General features: G+C 38.8%; 1 protein-coding gene across 3 annotated transcripts in view; it reads left to right on the top strand.

Moving 5' to 3' along the window:
- The window catches only part of PSMA8 (proteasome subunit alpha 8), a 40,545-nt gene extending 22,630 nt beyond the window's left edge, over positions 1-17,915 (top strand). Inside the window, exons 2-8 of one of the 3 annotated variants that reach the window (XM_018039669.1) lie at positions 5,616-5,742; positions 7,296-7,420; positions 10,280-10,402; positions 15,439-15,558; positions 15,672-15,734; positions 16,893-16,974; positions 17,440-17,504. In XM_018039669.1, coding sequence (XP_017895158.1) covers positions 5,616-5,742; positions 7,296-7,420; positions 10,280-10,402; positions 15,439-15,558; positions 15,672-15,734; positions 16,893-16,974; positions 17,440-17,447 — 648 coding nt within the window. In that variant the 3' untranslated portion in view covers positions 17,448-17,504. Of the gene's footprint in view, positions 1-5,615; positions 5,743-7,295; positions 7,421-10,279; positions 10,403-15,438; positions 15,559-15,671; positions 15,735-16,892; positions 17,109-17,439 lie in introns of those variants that run through there. The other 2 variants (XM_018039668.1, XM_018039666.1) reach the window with 2 other exon arrangements.

Here is an 18,118-nt window from a genome sequence, read left to right as displayed (position 1 = left end):
TACTGCAGGATATACAGTGGAGGAACTGAGAAAGAAGTAAATTACCATTTTAAGTAATACTCATTTTCCCCCACATATTTCATGTACATTGTCTTACATTGCATGCTCAATTGATCAGTCATGTCCAACTCTTTGCTACCTTATGGACTGTAACCTGCTAGCATCCTCTGTCCATGGACTTTTTCAAGCAAGAATATTGGAATGGGTTGCCATTTCCTACTCTAGGGGGTCTTCCCAACCCAGGGATAGAACCTAGGTTTCCTGCATGTTCTGTGTTGGCAGGTGGATTCTTTACCACTGAGCCACCATTAAGAACAGTGTTTAATCCCCTTTTTAATGTACGTGAAAGCTATGATTCAGAAGCTTTCATAACTTGGTAAGGGTACCCAGCCAGAAAGTCAAAGAGTCCATATTCTCACTTCAGTTTTTCTGGTTCCAGAGCCTTTGCACTTTGTGTTGCACCATGTAATTTATTCCATAAATGTTTGTATATTAATTAACTGTCAACATCTTAAATGTGGAAGCTAGATATGTATCATATAAAGCAATTAACTTCTCTAAGCTTCAGTTTTTTAAATAGTAAAATAGGCATCAAAATAGTGCCTGCTTTATAGTTGATTTGAGAATTGAATTGAGGCAATAATATGTGTTCACCATCTTGCAGTGTCTGGTTCACAGCAAGTACTTAGTAAATGGTAGCTATTGTTCTTTACTATCCCTTTGTTTTCTCATTTTCCTTCAGTTTTGTCTGTAGTTCTTCCAGCACTTCCATTTACTATTTAAAGACATTTTTGTTTAACACACCTGCCAAATGTGGTGCGAGGGCCACTGGTTTCACAGTGGACAAAAGAGACTCAGTCTTTGGCCTGAGAGCTTGCTGTCTAGCAGGGATGTTGGATGACTGTGAGTCTATAGTCCTAACAAGGCCTGTCTATGTATTATAATGAGAGATTATGAGGCATCGTGGGAACTCTAGGTATTAGGTCCTAGGTCCATGGTCCCCATGAGGAAGTATGTAATATTTATGTAGACACCTGAAAGATGAAGTTGGCCAGGTGAAAAAGTGGAAGGGGAAAGAGAGGCATATTACAAACAAAAAGAACTAACGTGATAAGACCAAGTAGGAAAATACAACTGTGGTTCTTAAACTGAAAGGCATTCAGGATTGCTGAAGCAATGGAAAAATGGCTTCCAGGTGAAGGCAGAAACAGGAGCCAGACTGGAATGCTTTTAAGGGAATAAGAAGGCCTGAAGGGTTTTGATGTGGCTATTATTGTTTTGCCTTTCTAATAACAGACTCCATTTGTCCCACCAAAGAGGTAGTCACATGACCCAAGAAATGTCATTCACAGTTTCTGTCCTCCTGCAATAAGCAAGGGACAGAAATCTAGCCAGTATAAGTCCACAGAGCAGGACTTTTCTAGCTAGGGGTACTGGTAGCTTTTTTCCTCTGGGAGAACTACTGGGATATGAGTCCAGGGTTCCCATTTTTTTTTCCTATACAGATAAAGCATGTCTGCATTAAGAGAGCAGAAAGCTGATAATACAGAAGTAAATATTACAGTCCCTAGATCCTTTTGTCCCAAGTCTACTTCTGTGTTATCTTGGTTTGCCTAGCGAGAAATGTTCCCTACTAATACAAGTTTTAAGTGGGGGAGTGCAACATTCCGATTTTCTTTTCTTTTTTCTTCTTATTTTTATTTTTCAAAGATTTCTCAGACTGCATCATGGTCAGTGGATTAGATGAAATCAAAGAAGTGGGGAAACTACATAGGAGTCTATGGAAGTAGCCCAGATGAAAGACGATAGGAGGTGTTACTAGGGTTGGGGCAAAAATGGACATACAGCAGATTCTGGAGAAAATTCTGGTATTGTTGATACATTGGATGATTATTTGGATGGTTTTGGGGGTTGAGGAAGGAGAAAAGGTATTGAAGAGGGAGGAGTCAGAGAAGGTGTCTGTTTCTGGATTTAGTCTCTTGGTATAAGGCACTGCCTTTTTTTTTTTTTTAAGGCAATCTGAAGCAGTAATTGACATGCTTGTAGGATCTGTAGTAAGCAGCCTCCAAAATGGCCTTTAATGATCCCCACCTTCTGATGTTCATTCCCTCCAGTAACCCTTTCCCTGTACGTGAGCTGAACCTAGTGAATGGCTTCTAAGGAATGGACTGGGGAAAGTGATGGAATGTCACTTCACATGTTGGGTTTCAGACAGTGACTTACTTCAGCCTCTTGCTTGCTAACCCTGGTGAAGCCCAGTTGGCGTGTTGTGATTTGTCATATGGAGGGTTCTGTATAGCAAGGAACTGAGGGAAACGTTTCTGTTAAAAACCCGGTATGGAGCAAAACCCAATGTGGAACTGAGGTCCTTAGTCCAGCAATCCACAAGGAACTGAATCTTGTTAACAAACTTGTGGGTGAGCTTGTAAAGATTCTCCCCCGTGAACCAGGAGATGAATGCAGCCTTGGGTGACAGCTTGGTTGCAGCCTTGTGAGAGACTGAACTTAGCTAACCTGTCCAGGTTTCTGACCTACAGCTGAATATACATGTTTGGAAATCAAGAGACTGATCTAGGCTCGGAAATACTAATTTTAAAGTGTATCCTTTCTCTCCCCAGCTTAAAACCTATGTTGAAGGTCAAGCAAATGAGTTTCCTTAAGTACCCTTCTTCACTCAAGAAAACAAAATATAGACTACAGACCGTGTAGAGGGTAGACTAAAGCCATAAGGGACCTTAATGACCTCCTTGGCTAAACACTGGGAGGAGTGGGGTAGAAAGCAGGTTGCTGTACAAACTAAGAGTTGATGACAGTATTTGGCCTTGAAAGGGTTAAGAGAGAGAGGCAGAATTGAAATAAAGTGGTCTTTAATATTTTCTTTAAAATAAGAGAGACTTAGCCACGTGTTCAAATGTTGGTGAAAGTTGCTCAGTCTTGTCCGACTCTTTGCAACCCCACGAACTATACAATCCATGGAATTCTCCAGGCCAGAAAACTGGAGTGGGTAGCATTTCCCTTCTCCAGGGGATCTTCCCAAACCAGGAGTCGAACCCAGGTCTCCCTCATTGCAGGCGGATTCTTTACCAGCTGAGCCACTAGGGAAGCCCACAAGCCCACAAGGAAAGCCACAACAGACTTCCCTGGTGGCTGAGACGGTAAAGTGTCTGCCTACAGTGCGGGAGACCTGGGTTCGATCCCTGAGTTGGGAAGATCTCCTGGAGAAGGAAATGGAAACCCACTCCAGTATTCTATCCTGAAAATCCCATGGACAGAGGAGCCCGGAAGGCCCCAGTCCATGGGATTGCAGAGACACAACTGAGCGACTTCACTCACTTCAAGATGTTGGTGAGAAAAACCCTGGAGAGAAAGCTGAGGTTTATTTGTTTTTAGCTTTATTTATTTTAAACTTTTTATTATGGAATATTTTACATTTACAGAGATACAGGGGAATGGTATAATGAACTTCTATGTACCCATTACACAGCACCAGTTATTATCAACATTTTACCAGTCTGTTTAATCTTTACTTACTTTTTCCTGTCTCCAGTGGAGTAATTTTAAATGAAATTTCTATTGAGATCATTGTAGATTCACATGCAGTTGGAAGAAATAAAACATAGGGGTTCCTAGTATACTTTCTGCATTTTCTGCCAATACTAACATTTTGTAAACTGGTATAGCGTCACAACCAGGATATCGATGTTGATATTTTATTCAGAATTCTCCAATTTGACTTGGACTCATTTGCCTGTGTACATTCCTGTATCCACAGTCAAGATACTAACCAGTTCCAGCTCCACAATTCCATATGTTGCTCTTATTTAACCACACCCAAGGCTGTATATTGTCACCCTGCTTATTTAACTTCTATGCAGAGTACATCATGAGAAACGCTGGACTGGAAGACACACAAGCTGGAATCAAGATTGCCGGGAGAAATATCAATCACCTCAGATATGCAGATGACACTACCCTTATGGCAGAAAGTGAAGAGGAACTAAAAAGCCTCTTGATGAAAGTGAAAGAGGAGAGTGAAAAAGTTGACTTAAAGCTCAACATTCAGAAAACGAAGATCATGGCATTTGGCTGGTCCCATCACTTCATGGGAAATAGATGGGGAAACAGTGGAAACAGTGTCAGACTTTATTTTTGGGGGCTCCAAAATCACTGCAGATGGTGGTTGCAGCCATGAAATTAAAAGACGCTTACTCCTTTGAAGAAAAGTTATGACCAACCTAGATAGTATATTCAAAAGCAGAGACATTACTTTGCCGACTAAGGTCCGTCTAGTCAAGGCTATTGTTTTTCCTGTGGTCATGTATGGATGTGAGAGTTGGACTGTGAAGAAGGCTGAGCGCTGAAGAATTGATGCTTTTGAACTGTGGTATTGGAGAAGACTCTTGAGGGTCCCTTGGACTGCAAGGAGATCCATCCAGTCCATTCTGAAGGAGATCAGCCTTGGGATTTCTTTGGAAGGAATGATGCTAAAGCTGAAACTCCAGTACTTTGGCCACCTCATGTGAAGAGTTGACTCATTGGAAAAGACTCTGATGTTGGGAGGGATTGGGGACAGGAGGAGAAGGGGACGACAGAAGATGAGATGGCTGGATGGCATCACTGACTCGATGGACATGAGTCTGAGTGAACTCCGGGAGTTGGTGATGGACAGGGAGGCCTGGTGTGTTGCGGTTCATGGGGTCGCAAAGAGTCAGACACGACTGAGCAACTGAACTGAACTGAACTCTTTATTTACCTTCCCTACCAAACTGACCTATCTATAACCCTAATCCCTGGCAGCATTTATCTATCCTTCATGTGTAAAATTTTGTAACTTCAAAATGTTATTTAAATGACATCATACAGTAAGAAACTTTCGGGGATTTGCTTTCTTCCCTTGAGTTTCATCCAAGTTGTTGCATGTATCAGTGTTTCATTGCAAGTAGTGTTCCATGGTATGGATGTACCGTAGTGTTTAATTAACTGTTCATGTATTGGAGAACGTTTGTTTCCAGTTTGGAGTTTTTATGCATAAAGGTACATTCATAGTTGGCTTTTGTGTGAACATGCTTTTATTTCCCTGATAAAATCTCCCAAGTGTACAATTACTAGGTTGTATGTTAATTGCCTGTTTTATAAAAAGCTGCCAAATTGTCTGCTCTGGGCCCTAATCCTTATCCCTCCTAACTGTGAGATATAAGGAAGAGCTTTCAGGATTTTATCTACTTGACATTCTATAGTGCTTCTACTACCACCAATACTGGTACTGCCCATTCTATAAGAAATGCACATGTATTCCCAGCATCTTCTTTCATCTGGGTGAACATTGTCCTATTTTTAGATAGTACTCCCTTAGGTGTCTGAGATTAGGACAGTCGTGTAGTTTCAGCACTGGTGGTGTATTCTTCTAGTTTATACCAATCTGTCTTTGCTTTGCGTTTGGGAAATGGACTTCCTGTAAGCCTATACTTGTGTGTCTTTATTTTTCTTAGACGTCTGTTTTTCTCTTTTATACTGAAGGTTTAAGGAAAAGCCTTTTCCTGTAAGTCATTTGTTAGAATAATTTGATTTTAGGCATTAAAATGGCCAGCTCATTCTTTTTTATAATGACTCAACAGGTTGGAATTCGAGGTACTAATATAGTTGTGCTCGGGGTCGAAAAAAAATCCGTTGCCAAGCTTCAAGATGAAAGAACTGTGAGGAAGATCTGTGCCCTTGATGACCATGTCTGCATGGCTTTTGCAGGTACTTGTGGGCCTACAGTAATGATGCAGAGTATGTTGATGTAACACAGCTGGCCCCACTGTAGCTGTTATATAATATACATACATGATAAATATACTATATTCCATTCTCATTAAACATAAATAGTATGTCTTATATTTTGGGGAAATCACAACTCTATAAACCAAGATTCCTGATAATGAGTTTTCTACATATGATACTTTTATTTTTCTATAGTTTTGGATCATATCAGTATTTATAATATAAAGAAATACTGTACTTCAATATCTCCTTTCTTATCATATTTTTAAATGGAGTGAAGCTTTTAGCCTATAGGGTAGGCTAAGTCAATCTATCACCATTTCTTTCTCTCAGATAACCTTTGCAAAGAGAAAAGAATCAGTTTCTTCTTTTTAACTGAATGTCTGATTGTAATTCATACCCTACTCCTGAGTGTTAGAGTGGTTCTCAACAGTGGCATGTTCTGACAGTTTCTTCTTTGTTGGTTACTGTTAACTACCTTCAGGAACTAACCATTCTTCCAGGTTTGTAGAAACACATTTTGAAATGGCGTGGAAGGGAAACAAGAGTTTGTGACTGCAGAAGACTGATTGGTTATGTGAGAAACGGCTGTTTCAGAGATTTTGTGAATGAGTTTTTTGAGCAATATGATATTAAGAGAGTGGAGAAAGAAAGTAAATGGTGATGAAAAGGTCAAATGCCAAAAAGTCTTCAATAGAAATGTTTGTAATCATTTGAATCCCTTTAAGTTTTTGATCATTTTGATAGAAACATCTATCTCCTCTTACAAGTGTTAAGAATTCATCACATGATGTTTTGGTATGATAAAAGCAAGATGAAGTTTTTTCTTTCCTTCTTTCTTGTTTTTTTGGCTGTACACCTTGTGGCATCCTAGTTCCCTGACCAGGAATCGAACCCAGGCCCTCAGCAATGGACATGCCAGAGTCCTCACCATTCGACTGCCAGTAAATGCCCTTCTTTTTCTGTTTTAATGTTCTTGATTTTCAAACCCCTAATCTTAGACAAAGAGCTGACAAGCAGCATGTCATGGTTATGCTGAAAGCAGATTGAGTTCGTGTTTGATAATGAAGTTTCGTTGTTTTCATAAGAAGAAATCCAGCTTACTTTATGGTTTAGGTAATAAGTAGCTTGGTTCTGGAATCAGGATAGATGGTCAGCTTTTGAACAAATCTGCCACTGATACTGTCCCAAAAAAGCTTTTAAAATTTGACTACAGAGTTTTTTTTTTAATTTAATAAAACCTAATAATCAAACCAGCTACTGTAAATTAAACCATCTTATCTTGATCTTTGGGAAATAGGTTACTTCACATTCCTGTTTAAATATTATTTAAAACAATTTTCTTTAAAAAGAAAATAACAATGGATCAAATGAAGGAAACAAAGCAACTTAGGATGAGTGATACTCTACTCCATAAATTCTTTATTATGAACATATATTGGAAAAAACAAAGAATGTTACAGGAAAAGTATCATGGTGGCCAAAACACTTTTAACGAGGAAGACTTCATTATTCTTTGACTGTTTTTGTAGGACTGACTGCTGATGCAAGAGTAGTAATAAACAAAGCTCGTGTGGAATGCCAAAGTCATAAGCTTACAGTTGAGGACCCAGTCACCGTAGAATATATAACTCGCTTCATAGCAACCTTAAAGCAGGTAAGCCAGTATTCCAACAGATTTCTTCAAGTGTTCTTTTTTCCACCATGATGGGTCCTATCATGGGAATACTAGTCACTCCAACCATTCAGTCTGTTAAAATGTACTAAATTCCTTATTATTTCTCATTTCACATTCAGATTTTTATTCCAGTGGAGTGGATTGATTTGGTCACTAGAAATCTCAATCAGTATCAATTCTGAGAATTAAAAATTAAAAAAAAATGAGTGACCTTTTAAGGAGATTTCTGTAGTTCAGAGATGTAGCAGTAAGACACCATTTTTAAAGTTTTCCACAGAAATACCCAATTCTTTCATCTACAAAGCTAAACACAACTGATCAGGTTTAGACACTATGTCTTCTGAATCCATGTGTAGATACATGATTTTGCCTTTCGTGTAATCGTGATGCATACAAATACTGCTTCATTTATTATCATTTTCTTGGTTATTTATCCAAAGCAACGTAGTTCTTACACTCACCATCCTAACTATATAGTACTGTTTCTAATTGCTATCTCCTAATGATTTAGGTTGCTCCAGGCTCTTCTTTCCTTTTCTCCTTCCCTCCCCCACTCCCTCTTTCTGCCTCTCTCTTTCAATCTGCTACTTTAATAACATTATTCTATCTTGGTCACAGTTTTTTCTTTTTTGAGTTATATTGTTAAATTAATTTTCAGTCTGGGATTCCTAGATTAAAGGTTGTAATTGGTTTTAAGACTCTTGTTATATGTAGCTAAATTGCTTTCTAAAAAGATTGAACAAATTTTTATTGTACAACTAGCAGTACATAAATATATCCCTAAAGAATCATCAGCACTGGGTTTTTCATTTTTCTTTTATTTTGCAAATAAGTATAGCATAGCATTGTAATAGTTGTTTTAATTTGTATTTTATAATTAGTAGTGAGGTCAATTTTTTTCCCCACATGTTTGTTTGCTATTTTCATTTCTCCTAGTGTAAACTGTCTTTTCTTTTGACAGGCACTCTGGCAGTTAAGAATTTGCTCCCAGGAGTGAGAAATTTGGGGTTTAAGTCCTGGCTTTGCTACTTCCTAGTTAATGCCCTGGGCGAATCATTTAGCCTGTTTTACCTCAATTTCCTTATTTATAAAATTAACATTACAATAATGTTTGTTGAGTTGCAATATATAGTACACTTAAAGAATTTAGAATACTTCCTGGGATGAATTTTACTATTTGTTTTTACATAGAGATTTTTTTAATAGGTTCTATATATTCTAGATATTATATTTTTAAATTTCATACTTACAAGAAATGGCCCTATTTTGTTTTTTTAGAATTTAATTCATTTCAACAAAGTTCAACATTTTTATATTGTTCTTTTTTTCTTTCTTCATTGCTTTGATTTTCCCAAGTTAAAAGGTACTCACCAAAAGCCAAGGTAACAGAAGATTGTGTACACAAGGTTCCCAGTTAAGGTTTTTAGGTTTTCTTTTGGAAATATAAAAACTATTATGCATGGAACATTTATAGAAACATGCATTGTCAATCTTTAACAGTGGCGTTGCTACCGAGGAGAAGCCTGAGGCTCTGGAACAAAAGTTATCCTCATGTACAGCTTTGGTTCTTGTAAATGATTTTAACCTTGTGCACATGTTTCTTCTTCATGCTGGGGATGCAGCTTCCATCCCTGGTGGGGGAACTAAGATCTCACATGCCTCTGGCATGGCCAAAACAAAACAAAAAAGTGGTCGCTTAAGCAAACAAAGTAAAAGTTTCTTTCCTTTAAGGGATCTTTACAAAACGTCTACTTCATACCTACGTGTGAACTAGGAACATTAGGGAATAACAGAGAAAAAAGACAAACCCTGTTCTTTCAGAGTTTATGTTGTAACTCACTATTTACATTCAAAATCTAAAGTGGCTTTGGAAATTCCCTGGCAATCCAGTGATTACAACTCGGGCTTCCATTGCTGGGGGTGCGGGCATTTTGAGCTAAGATCCCACAAGTTGTGTGGCATGGCTGAAGAAAAATCAAACACAAAAACCCCAATTTAAAGTGGCTTGTAAATATATATATAATAACATTAAAATTTTTTAAAAAACTATGTAGACAAGTCCAAGAAGAAAGCTAGTCTAAATACAGGCCAGACTTCCTACAGTTGCCTACAAATGTGGTCCTGAGTTTTCTCCCATGGCTGCCTCTCTGCACAACTTCTGTGGATGCCAGTCTCAGAATTCATGTGAATTCCACTCCCTAGGACACACATTCAGAAAGTTCCTAGCACCAAAGTAGAAAGATAAAACTGGTTTCCAGTGCCCCATTGTCAGTGAGGAAAAAACATGCTTTTTCTTCAAGAGAAACAAAAGTTTCTTGTTTTGAGACTGAAAGAAATGTCTTAGTTGGATTTTTATGTAGAGATAAGAGCATACTGAACAGAATATACTTGATAATAATAGTATCAAGTAAGAATACTTGATAATAACAACAGTGTCCCTCACAATAAAACCAAGGCCGTGCTCCGCACAGCTCACTGAAATCAACTTTGTTGAGAACCAAAATGATATGACAAGCATAGTTCTCTGCAATAGGAAAATGGTTATAGTCTAGTTATGCTACCAAACTTATATAAGGCAACAGGAAAACAAATTTCAGACCATACATAAGAAACTTATGATTTCATTTTACAAGACTGTCAGTATTTACTTTTTAAATTTTTCATCATGGATTGAGGTTACTACAGAAAAATTGAGCAAGAGGATCTTGAAGAAAATAGAAATTAATAAAGATCATTTTATCAGGAATACTTTATATTATAAATTGTTATTTGATAAGTAATAGTGTTGTCCTTTCTTTGGCCTCATACAGAGAGTAGTCAAAACATTTTATTTTTCAGAAATATACTCAGAGCAATGGACGAAGGCCTTTTGGTATATCTGCCTTGATTGTAGGTTTTGATGATGATGGTATCCCAAGATTATATCAGACTGATCCCTCTGGTACTTACCATGCTTGGAAGGTGAGTCAGGAATTTGTTCATGTCTTTTAGAATTTGAGGATTATACTTGTTGGATAGCATCACTGGCTCAATGGACATGAGTTTGAGCCAACTCTGGGAGACAGTGAAGGACAGGGAGGCCTGGCATGCTGCAGTCCAGGTCACAAAGAGTTGGACACAACTTAGCGACTGAACAACTGCCGAGAAGCATTTTTATTTCAAAGTCAGTTAGGAAAATAATAGAGATTGCTTAATTGTTGGCAAGTTTATTTATCGTCTGGGTCTGAAACTGCTTTGCTGTGGTGTTGTAAGGCCAGGTGGTGGAGGTGGGAGGGCGTAAACAGCACGAGCATGTGCGCGCACACATGTACACCGTGTCATCATCATTTTACTGATTTTATGTATTGCACTTTCTTATAAGATTTTGGTTGAAGGAAGCATTATGCAACTTAAAAAAAGTCATCTGTAACAAAAATTCTTGGAAACTTTTTTATTCTACACTTTTGAAGTATTACTCAGGAGTTAAGTGGCTTTTTTTTTTTTTTTAAGTTTTCACCACTAGTTAATAGCAAGACTGGAATTAGAACTCAGGGTCTCCTGCTTCTTAGTGCAGGGTTCTGTCCTCTGCTTCATGCTACTTCCCTCAAGCCAAATGATTCTCTCTCTATAGTATATAAATTCTGATATCCAGCCTTTCAATGTGGAGTAAAGTCTTGTGGTTTTATTTTTATTTAGGGGTGTGCCCTCTGGCACTTTGTTAAACATAAGATCACGTTTCTCTGTCTTGTTTCTTTTTCGTTTGTTTCTGTGTTTTGGTGTTTTTTACTCTGACCTAGTATGCCACGCATCCTGGTAAGACGGTACTGTGGACTGCTGAGAACAAGGCTGTGTCATCACTGCGTAATGACAACACTTGGCAGTGCTAGGTGGTAGTCTTACAAGGTGCAGTTAGAGGACATGTGAAATAGATAGTAGAGATTTTTGCACATTAGAGTAACATGAGCTGATTTATATTTTAAAAGTATCTCTCATTGAGAATAGATTGTAGGGCAGAAGCAGGCAAACAAGTTGCATGCATGCTCAGTCACTTCAGTCCTGTCCAGCTCTTTGCTACCCCATGGACTGTAGCCCACCAGGCTCCTCTGTCCATGGGATTCTCCAGGCAAGAATACTGGAGTGGGTTGTTGCCATGCCCTCATCCAGGGGAATCTTTCCTACACAGGAATCAAACTCGCGTCTACCTGCGTCTCCTACATTAGAGGTGGACTCTTTACCTACTGAGCCACGATTTAGGGGACTCTTAATAATAAGTGACATCAGATTTAGATCAGGGGCGTTGGCCAGTGAAAGGTAGGGATAGATCCAGCCTATTCTGTAAAGGAGGAGAACCTGAGAGTAAGATCCTGGATCCCGAGTGAAAACAGGATTCCAAGAAGCGTTGATCAGCCAGGTAAGCACCACTGATAAATCAAGTAAGAAAACGGCTGTGCTGTGATTGAATTTGGCAACATGCAAGTCATTGGTGACCTTGGCAAGAACAGCCTGGATAGAGTGATGGTGATAAGCTTATAAGGCCAAGTTTTTTGCTGTGTTGGTAATACTTGAAACAGGAACAAAGTTAGTATGTTGTATACTTCAGAACAGTGTTTCTCAAAGTGTTTCCTTTGGATGTTAATATATGTCAGTTAAGCTGTTTAAGGCTAATTAATGTGGGGAGATGTTTTGCTAAAGAAATTTAATAAATTCTCTTAAGTTCTGCATGTTCTAAAAGGCATTGTAAATATTCTAGAAATAGTTTAAGTAGTCCCCAAGATTACTTTAATTTGGAACCCTTTTATCATTGATCCTTTCTCCACACTGGTATTCTTTGGAAAATAACATTTAACCATTATTAAAGGCCATTTAACCATCATTTTTAGTAAGTGCTTTGGGGACCAGCATCTGTTGAAGGGAAGGGAACAAGATGAGGCTGAGGGAAAAGTGGGGCTGCAGTGGAATCTCCGTAAAGGCCTCATCACCCTGTGGGAAGCCCTGGGTCAGGGGTAGCTCTTCAGAGTTGTTTAAATTGGGATGGGGGAACTGGGCATTAATAGCTCTTCATCAGCCAGTCGTTGGATTTGGGCCAACTCTGGACAGTACAAGACCTTAAGTGAGATAGCTCTTGTTAACAAAGGCACCTCTCAAAGAAGGTTAAGAGGTGAGGGCCATGTGCCCTTGGCACTGCCAGCAGCTGGAGGAATAAGGCTTTCATTTCTGAAGAGGAGTGGGGCAGCACATCCCAGGATCCACTCAGAGCTCTATTTGTGAGTTATTGTTCTCAGCTCCTGGGATGTAATGATCCTTAACAGGTAAGGATTTACCTTTCCTGCATAAGGAGAAGGTTGAAGTAGGCAGTTACTGATGTTTGTCTCTTTTATTATCTTAGTCTTTTTTCATGCTCCCAAGGTGGTTACTAGACCTCCAGCCAACATGTCTGCATTATAGGCAGCAGAGATTCCTAGAAGGTTCATCCAGTTACTTCCACTTGTATATTCCTTTTGGTAACAGAGGGTAGAACATGACATTTTTCAGCAGGCACATTGCCTGGAGTTCTGTCACAGAGGAAGAATGAATACTGGAGTTGGCAGCTAATATTCTTTGCCACAGAAAATCATCATTAATCTGGACAGGCAGGCAGGAAAAACATTGCAAAACCATCAAGAGTCTGTTGAAATGAACTCAAGTGGGTAATGGGGTTGGAGGGAGGGTGGGGTTATAAGTGTGGTAAGAAGCAGCTAGATTTTAGGAAACCAGTCAAATAGGTTAGGGGGTAAAGAATTTTGACATCAGCAATTGGAAGCAGTGGACAGGAAAGTCACCAGGGATTTACAAGGTGACTTTTAAAGGCTCAGTGAGATTTTTGGATAAACCACTACCTTATGTACTTCCTCTCCAGGCAGCAGCCAGTTAGTTTACCAAAACAAACTTGAAGCTAATAAACTCTGAAGTCACACCAGGCAGAAGGGTTTACCTTTGATCTTAATGAAATTTCAAGGCTACAAACTCTGATTTAAAATTTCATAGCTATTTATTTTAATCTTCTGAAATATAAAGGTATGGTAAAAGTTCTGCGAAGTTCAGTTCAGTTGCTCAGTTGTGTCCGACTCTTTGTGACCGCATGGACTGCAGCACACCAGGCCTTCCTGTCCATCACCAACTCCCTGAATTTACTCAAACTCATGTCCATTGAGTCGGTGATGCCATCCAACCATCTCATCCTCTTTTGTCCCCTACTCCTCCTGCTTTCAGTCTTTCCCAGAATCAGAGTCAGTTCTTCGCATTTTGTGGCCAAAGTATTGGGAGTTTCAGCTTCAGCATCAGTCCTTTGAATGAATATTCAGGACTGATTTCCTGCAGAACTATATGTTCATGTAGTACAAAAGGTATGTTTTCATACTCACGTCCTAAAAATCTCCTTTGCCATCTCTTTCCAGTAACCATAGTACATACCAGTTAGAACTGGGACCTTTCCATTTGCAGCCAGAATCCTTCAGTGAAAGGATGGGCCTTTCTGCTGGTTCTTTTCACTCTCTGGAGCCATCACAGCAGAAGGGCATGTGGCAGCACAGTGTATAGAACTCAAGGCTCGGATTGATGATTTGGTCTACTTGGTTTCAAAGCTCATATCTTCCGCTTACCCACTATATGATCTTGGGCAAGATTACCTAAGTCAGCGGTTCACAAACAGGGGTGATTTTGTCCCAGCATAGGGACATTTGGCAATATCTCAAGGCACATTTGGTTGTCATCGTTGAGGTAGGGGATACAACTGGCATCTAGTGAATAGAAAGCTGAGCACCGAAGAAACGACTCTTCTGAACTGTGGTGTTGAAGACGACTCTTGAGAGTCCCTTGGACTGCCAGGAGATGAAACCAGGCAATCCTCATGGAAATCAGTCCTGAATATTCACTGGAAGGACTGATGCTGGAGCTGAAGCTCTAATACTTTGGCCACCTGATGGGAAGAACTGACTCACTGGAAAAGACCCTGATGCTGGGAAAGATTGAAGGAAAGAGGAGAAGGTGGACAGAGGATGAGATGGTTGGATAGCATCACCAACTCAACGGACATGAGTTTGAGCAAGCTCCAGGTGTTGGTGATGGACAGGGAAGCCCAGCGTGCTGCAGTCCATGGAGTTGCAAAGAGTTGGACATGACTGAGTGACTGAACTGAACTAGTGGATAGAGACTGTGAAACATCCTGCAATGCACAGAACAGCCCCCACCACAGCAAAGTTATCCAGTCCAAACTGTCGGCTCTTTTAACCTTTTCAATCCTTCATTTCTTCCTCCATGAATTAGAATTAGTAATAGTACCTTTTTAATTGTTTTTGTGATGGTTAAGATGAGATAATCTGTTTAAAATGCTTAACATAGTGCCTGGCCCACTGAGTGTTCTGTTAATAAAAATTACTGTTATCATTATCATCACTAGTACTCATCTGGATATTTACACTGGAAAGAACAAGCTATATATTACTGGTAGCCATGCAACCAGGGAGATGCTTTTGCCTCTTCCTTTCATCTGCTGAAAATTTCTGAAGAACAAAGAAAAATGGGGAGTGGAACAGAAAAAGCCCTTCTTGCTTATAGTCAGAGGAGATAAAATGATGCATAGTCCTGTTCAAAGAAACACCTTTCTTCTTCACACTGATGTCCTTTTTTCTTTTTGCATCATGTTGCAGTTATATCTCCTTTCCTCTTTACATCTTTTCAAGTTTCAACTCTTTCAATCTTTTTTAACTACGAAGGACTTGGGAACCATTAACAAAATAGAAAGCACTGGCCAGGACATGGCATTGGTGTATTTGAAAATAAGTCATGCCATCATCTCAGATTATTCATATAGTAAATCAAATGAGCTGCTGAAATGTTTGCTAAATCTTTGAACTACAATTTTCCTTTAGTAATTATGCTAAGTAATAGTGGAATAAACTCTAAACTCCAAAACTTCACTTAGTAACCATAAGTTCATTCATATTGCAATGGTATTAATAATCTTTTTTCTATCTTTCAAGGCAAATGCAATAGGTCGAAGTGCCAAAACTGTCCGAGAATTTCTGGAAAAGAATTACACAGAAGATGCCATAGCACATGACAATGAAGCTATCAAATTAGCAATAAGAGCTTTGCTGGAAGTAAGTGATAAAGCATATACAGAAAATCATGGTTTTTTTCCCCCTCATTCAGTTGCTTATTAAAACACAGACTTTCCTGAAGTAATTCTAAAATTGCACTTGTTTTACATTAGGTTGTCCAGTCTGGTGGAAAAAACATTGAACTTGCTATAATAAGAAGAAATCAACCTTTGAAGGTAAGTCATTAACCAAAGAGGAAAAAGACCTGTAGTATAAGGCATTTTAACAAAAAAATGTAGTATGTTGCTGACACCTGTGAATCTTTATTACAAGCCTGAAACCTCCCTTAGCATCCATTGACACTATGATGAATTCTGTTTTGTTTCTGTGGGCTAACTGTCACTAATCTGTACATGCTTACTACACAAGCAGTTATCTCTCCCTAGCCCTCTGTGAAGTCCTAGGGGTGCTGAGATCTGTGTATAGGCCTACCCCACTTAGTACATGTTCTTATAAGTAGGAATCCCTACTGAGTCCGTCCCATGTAGGGTCAACGTACTGTATTCCCTGTGGAGATTCATTCCTGGCACCATACAGCAACAGTCCCTCTTGCTGTCTTTTTAGATCTGAAATCAAGATTAGCTTCCAGTGTCATTCAGCTGCCATTTATATAACTGTTGGCCCTCTAAGCTTCTAACATAATGTTATCCTTCATTATGTTAAAAAACCACCCTTTTTGATTGCCTACTGGTTTTTATCTGATTTCTCTACTTTTCACTTATGGGTGCCTTAAGCTTCTGTAAGACTTGCATTTTAATATCTAATTGTGATCATCTTTCCGTATTTCTTTATATCAAGTCTAGCATTATTAGTTGTACACCTTTAGTCAGCCACTGTGTGTTAAAACTGCTGGACCACAAAGTAAATTGTCCAGAACACAACAATAAATTGCTCCAAACACTGTGATAGAGAACTCATTGGTAAAGAGGATTTGAAATGTGACCGACTGTTCATTAGGTAGAGCTTCACACTGTGTGCCAGCTAGGTCTTTAGCTGAGAGTGTACAAAAGCACTTGCATGGAAAACTATATGAAAAATGAGCCCTAAAGCAGTATTTTATGTATACCCTTTCTTTTGTGTTAAGGAAACTACTTCAGGGGGAAATAGTGTTAAAATCAGTGCTATGTGGAGCAGTGGTTTTGGTTTTCGGAGTTTTGTTGTTGTTTTGACACCAGTGGGTAGGGATGCAAGGACAGGGCAGGAGCAAGTTTCAGTGAATAAGAGAAGTGGGGACACGAGGGCTGGGGCTGCCTCTATGGGGCTCTGCATAAACAACCAGGGTGCCAAGCAGAGTATGGAGATGGTATGGGGCAGGTTGTTACCTCTGCTTCCAGGACTCAGGGACAGCTGTGCCAACACCACCGGGACACAGAACCACTGAGTCGAGTCAGCTCTCCAGCCCCACGACATACATCTGTATGTATGTTCTTATGTTCTCTACTTAGTTTGGGAGTTGTAAACAAAGCACCATGAAAATCATCATTTTCCCAACTCTTTGGCTAGTTCAGGAGCTGATAAAATAAACAAACCCCAGTGAGAATCACAGTGGGATGGGGTGGGAGTTCAGTAATCAGTTATTCATGAATAGAATAAGCTTTGCATTCAAATGTGTTCAGAATTATATCCATATATAAGATATGGAACCCAATATTGCATTTCCTGGCTTTTTATTTTAGCACAATGATAGTGGAAATGTTGTAGAGTTCTGATTTTGTCCATAATTGTTATAATTAAGCTACTTCTGAAATATTTCATCATGTACTTAAAGTCATATAAAGTTATAAAAATAAAATTATAAAATATAATTGGGTTCATCAACATTATAGTTAGAAATTGTTGCTATAATTGAAATTTGCTTTTTAAATTTTTTTCTCTTTTCAGATGTTTAGTGCCAAAGAAATTGAATTACAAGTAAATGAAATAGAGAAGGAAAAAGAAGAAGCAGAGAAGAAAAAATCAAAGAAGACCACCTAATTCTTAGGAGAAACACTGGGATATTTTAATATTTCCTTGTACTCAGAAATGCTTAGTGAAATTTTAAAGGAAATAAGTTAATATGCAACATTACATTTAGTAGTTACATGTGTTGAGAATGTCATACTTGTGGCATTCATCTATCACAAACATACATAATTATGAAGTTTTTTTTAAAAAGAGTTCAGTAATTGTTGAAAGCAGTCATGACTTTACATAAGCCTGAGACTATATTTTATAACTTTCTCAGTATGTTACTTTTTTCATATATGCAAATTCGTTTAAAATTTTTTAATTAAAAAAATAATTTGGTGCTATTCGAGCATCGACTGTCAGGTAGCGATAGCTATTCCAAAATAAACTGAATATAATATTGAGTTGCATTTCTAAATAAAAACATCCTTGTGTTGATGTGCCAAAATTTTGTCAGTGCCTTTAAGTGAGCTTCCCAGGCAGTGGTAAAGAACCTGCCTGTGAATGCAGGAAATGTAAGAGACCTGGGTTCAGTCCCTGGGTTGGGAAGATCCCCTGGAGGAGGGCACGGCAACCCAATCCAGTATTCTTGCCTGGAGAATCCCATGGACAG

The sequence above is a fragment of the Capra hircus genome, chromosome 24, assembly GCF_001704415.2.
Source record: "Capra hircus breed San Clemente chromosome 24, ASM170441v1, whole genome shotgun sequence".
NCBI classification, from domain to species: Eukaryota; Metazoa; Chordata; class Mammalia; order Artiodactyla; family Bovidae; genus Capra; species Capra hircus.
Note: the sequence above shows the minus strand (reverse complement) of the source record. Positions and strands in the feature narration are given on the sequence as shown.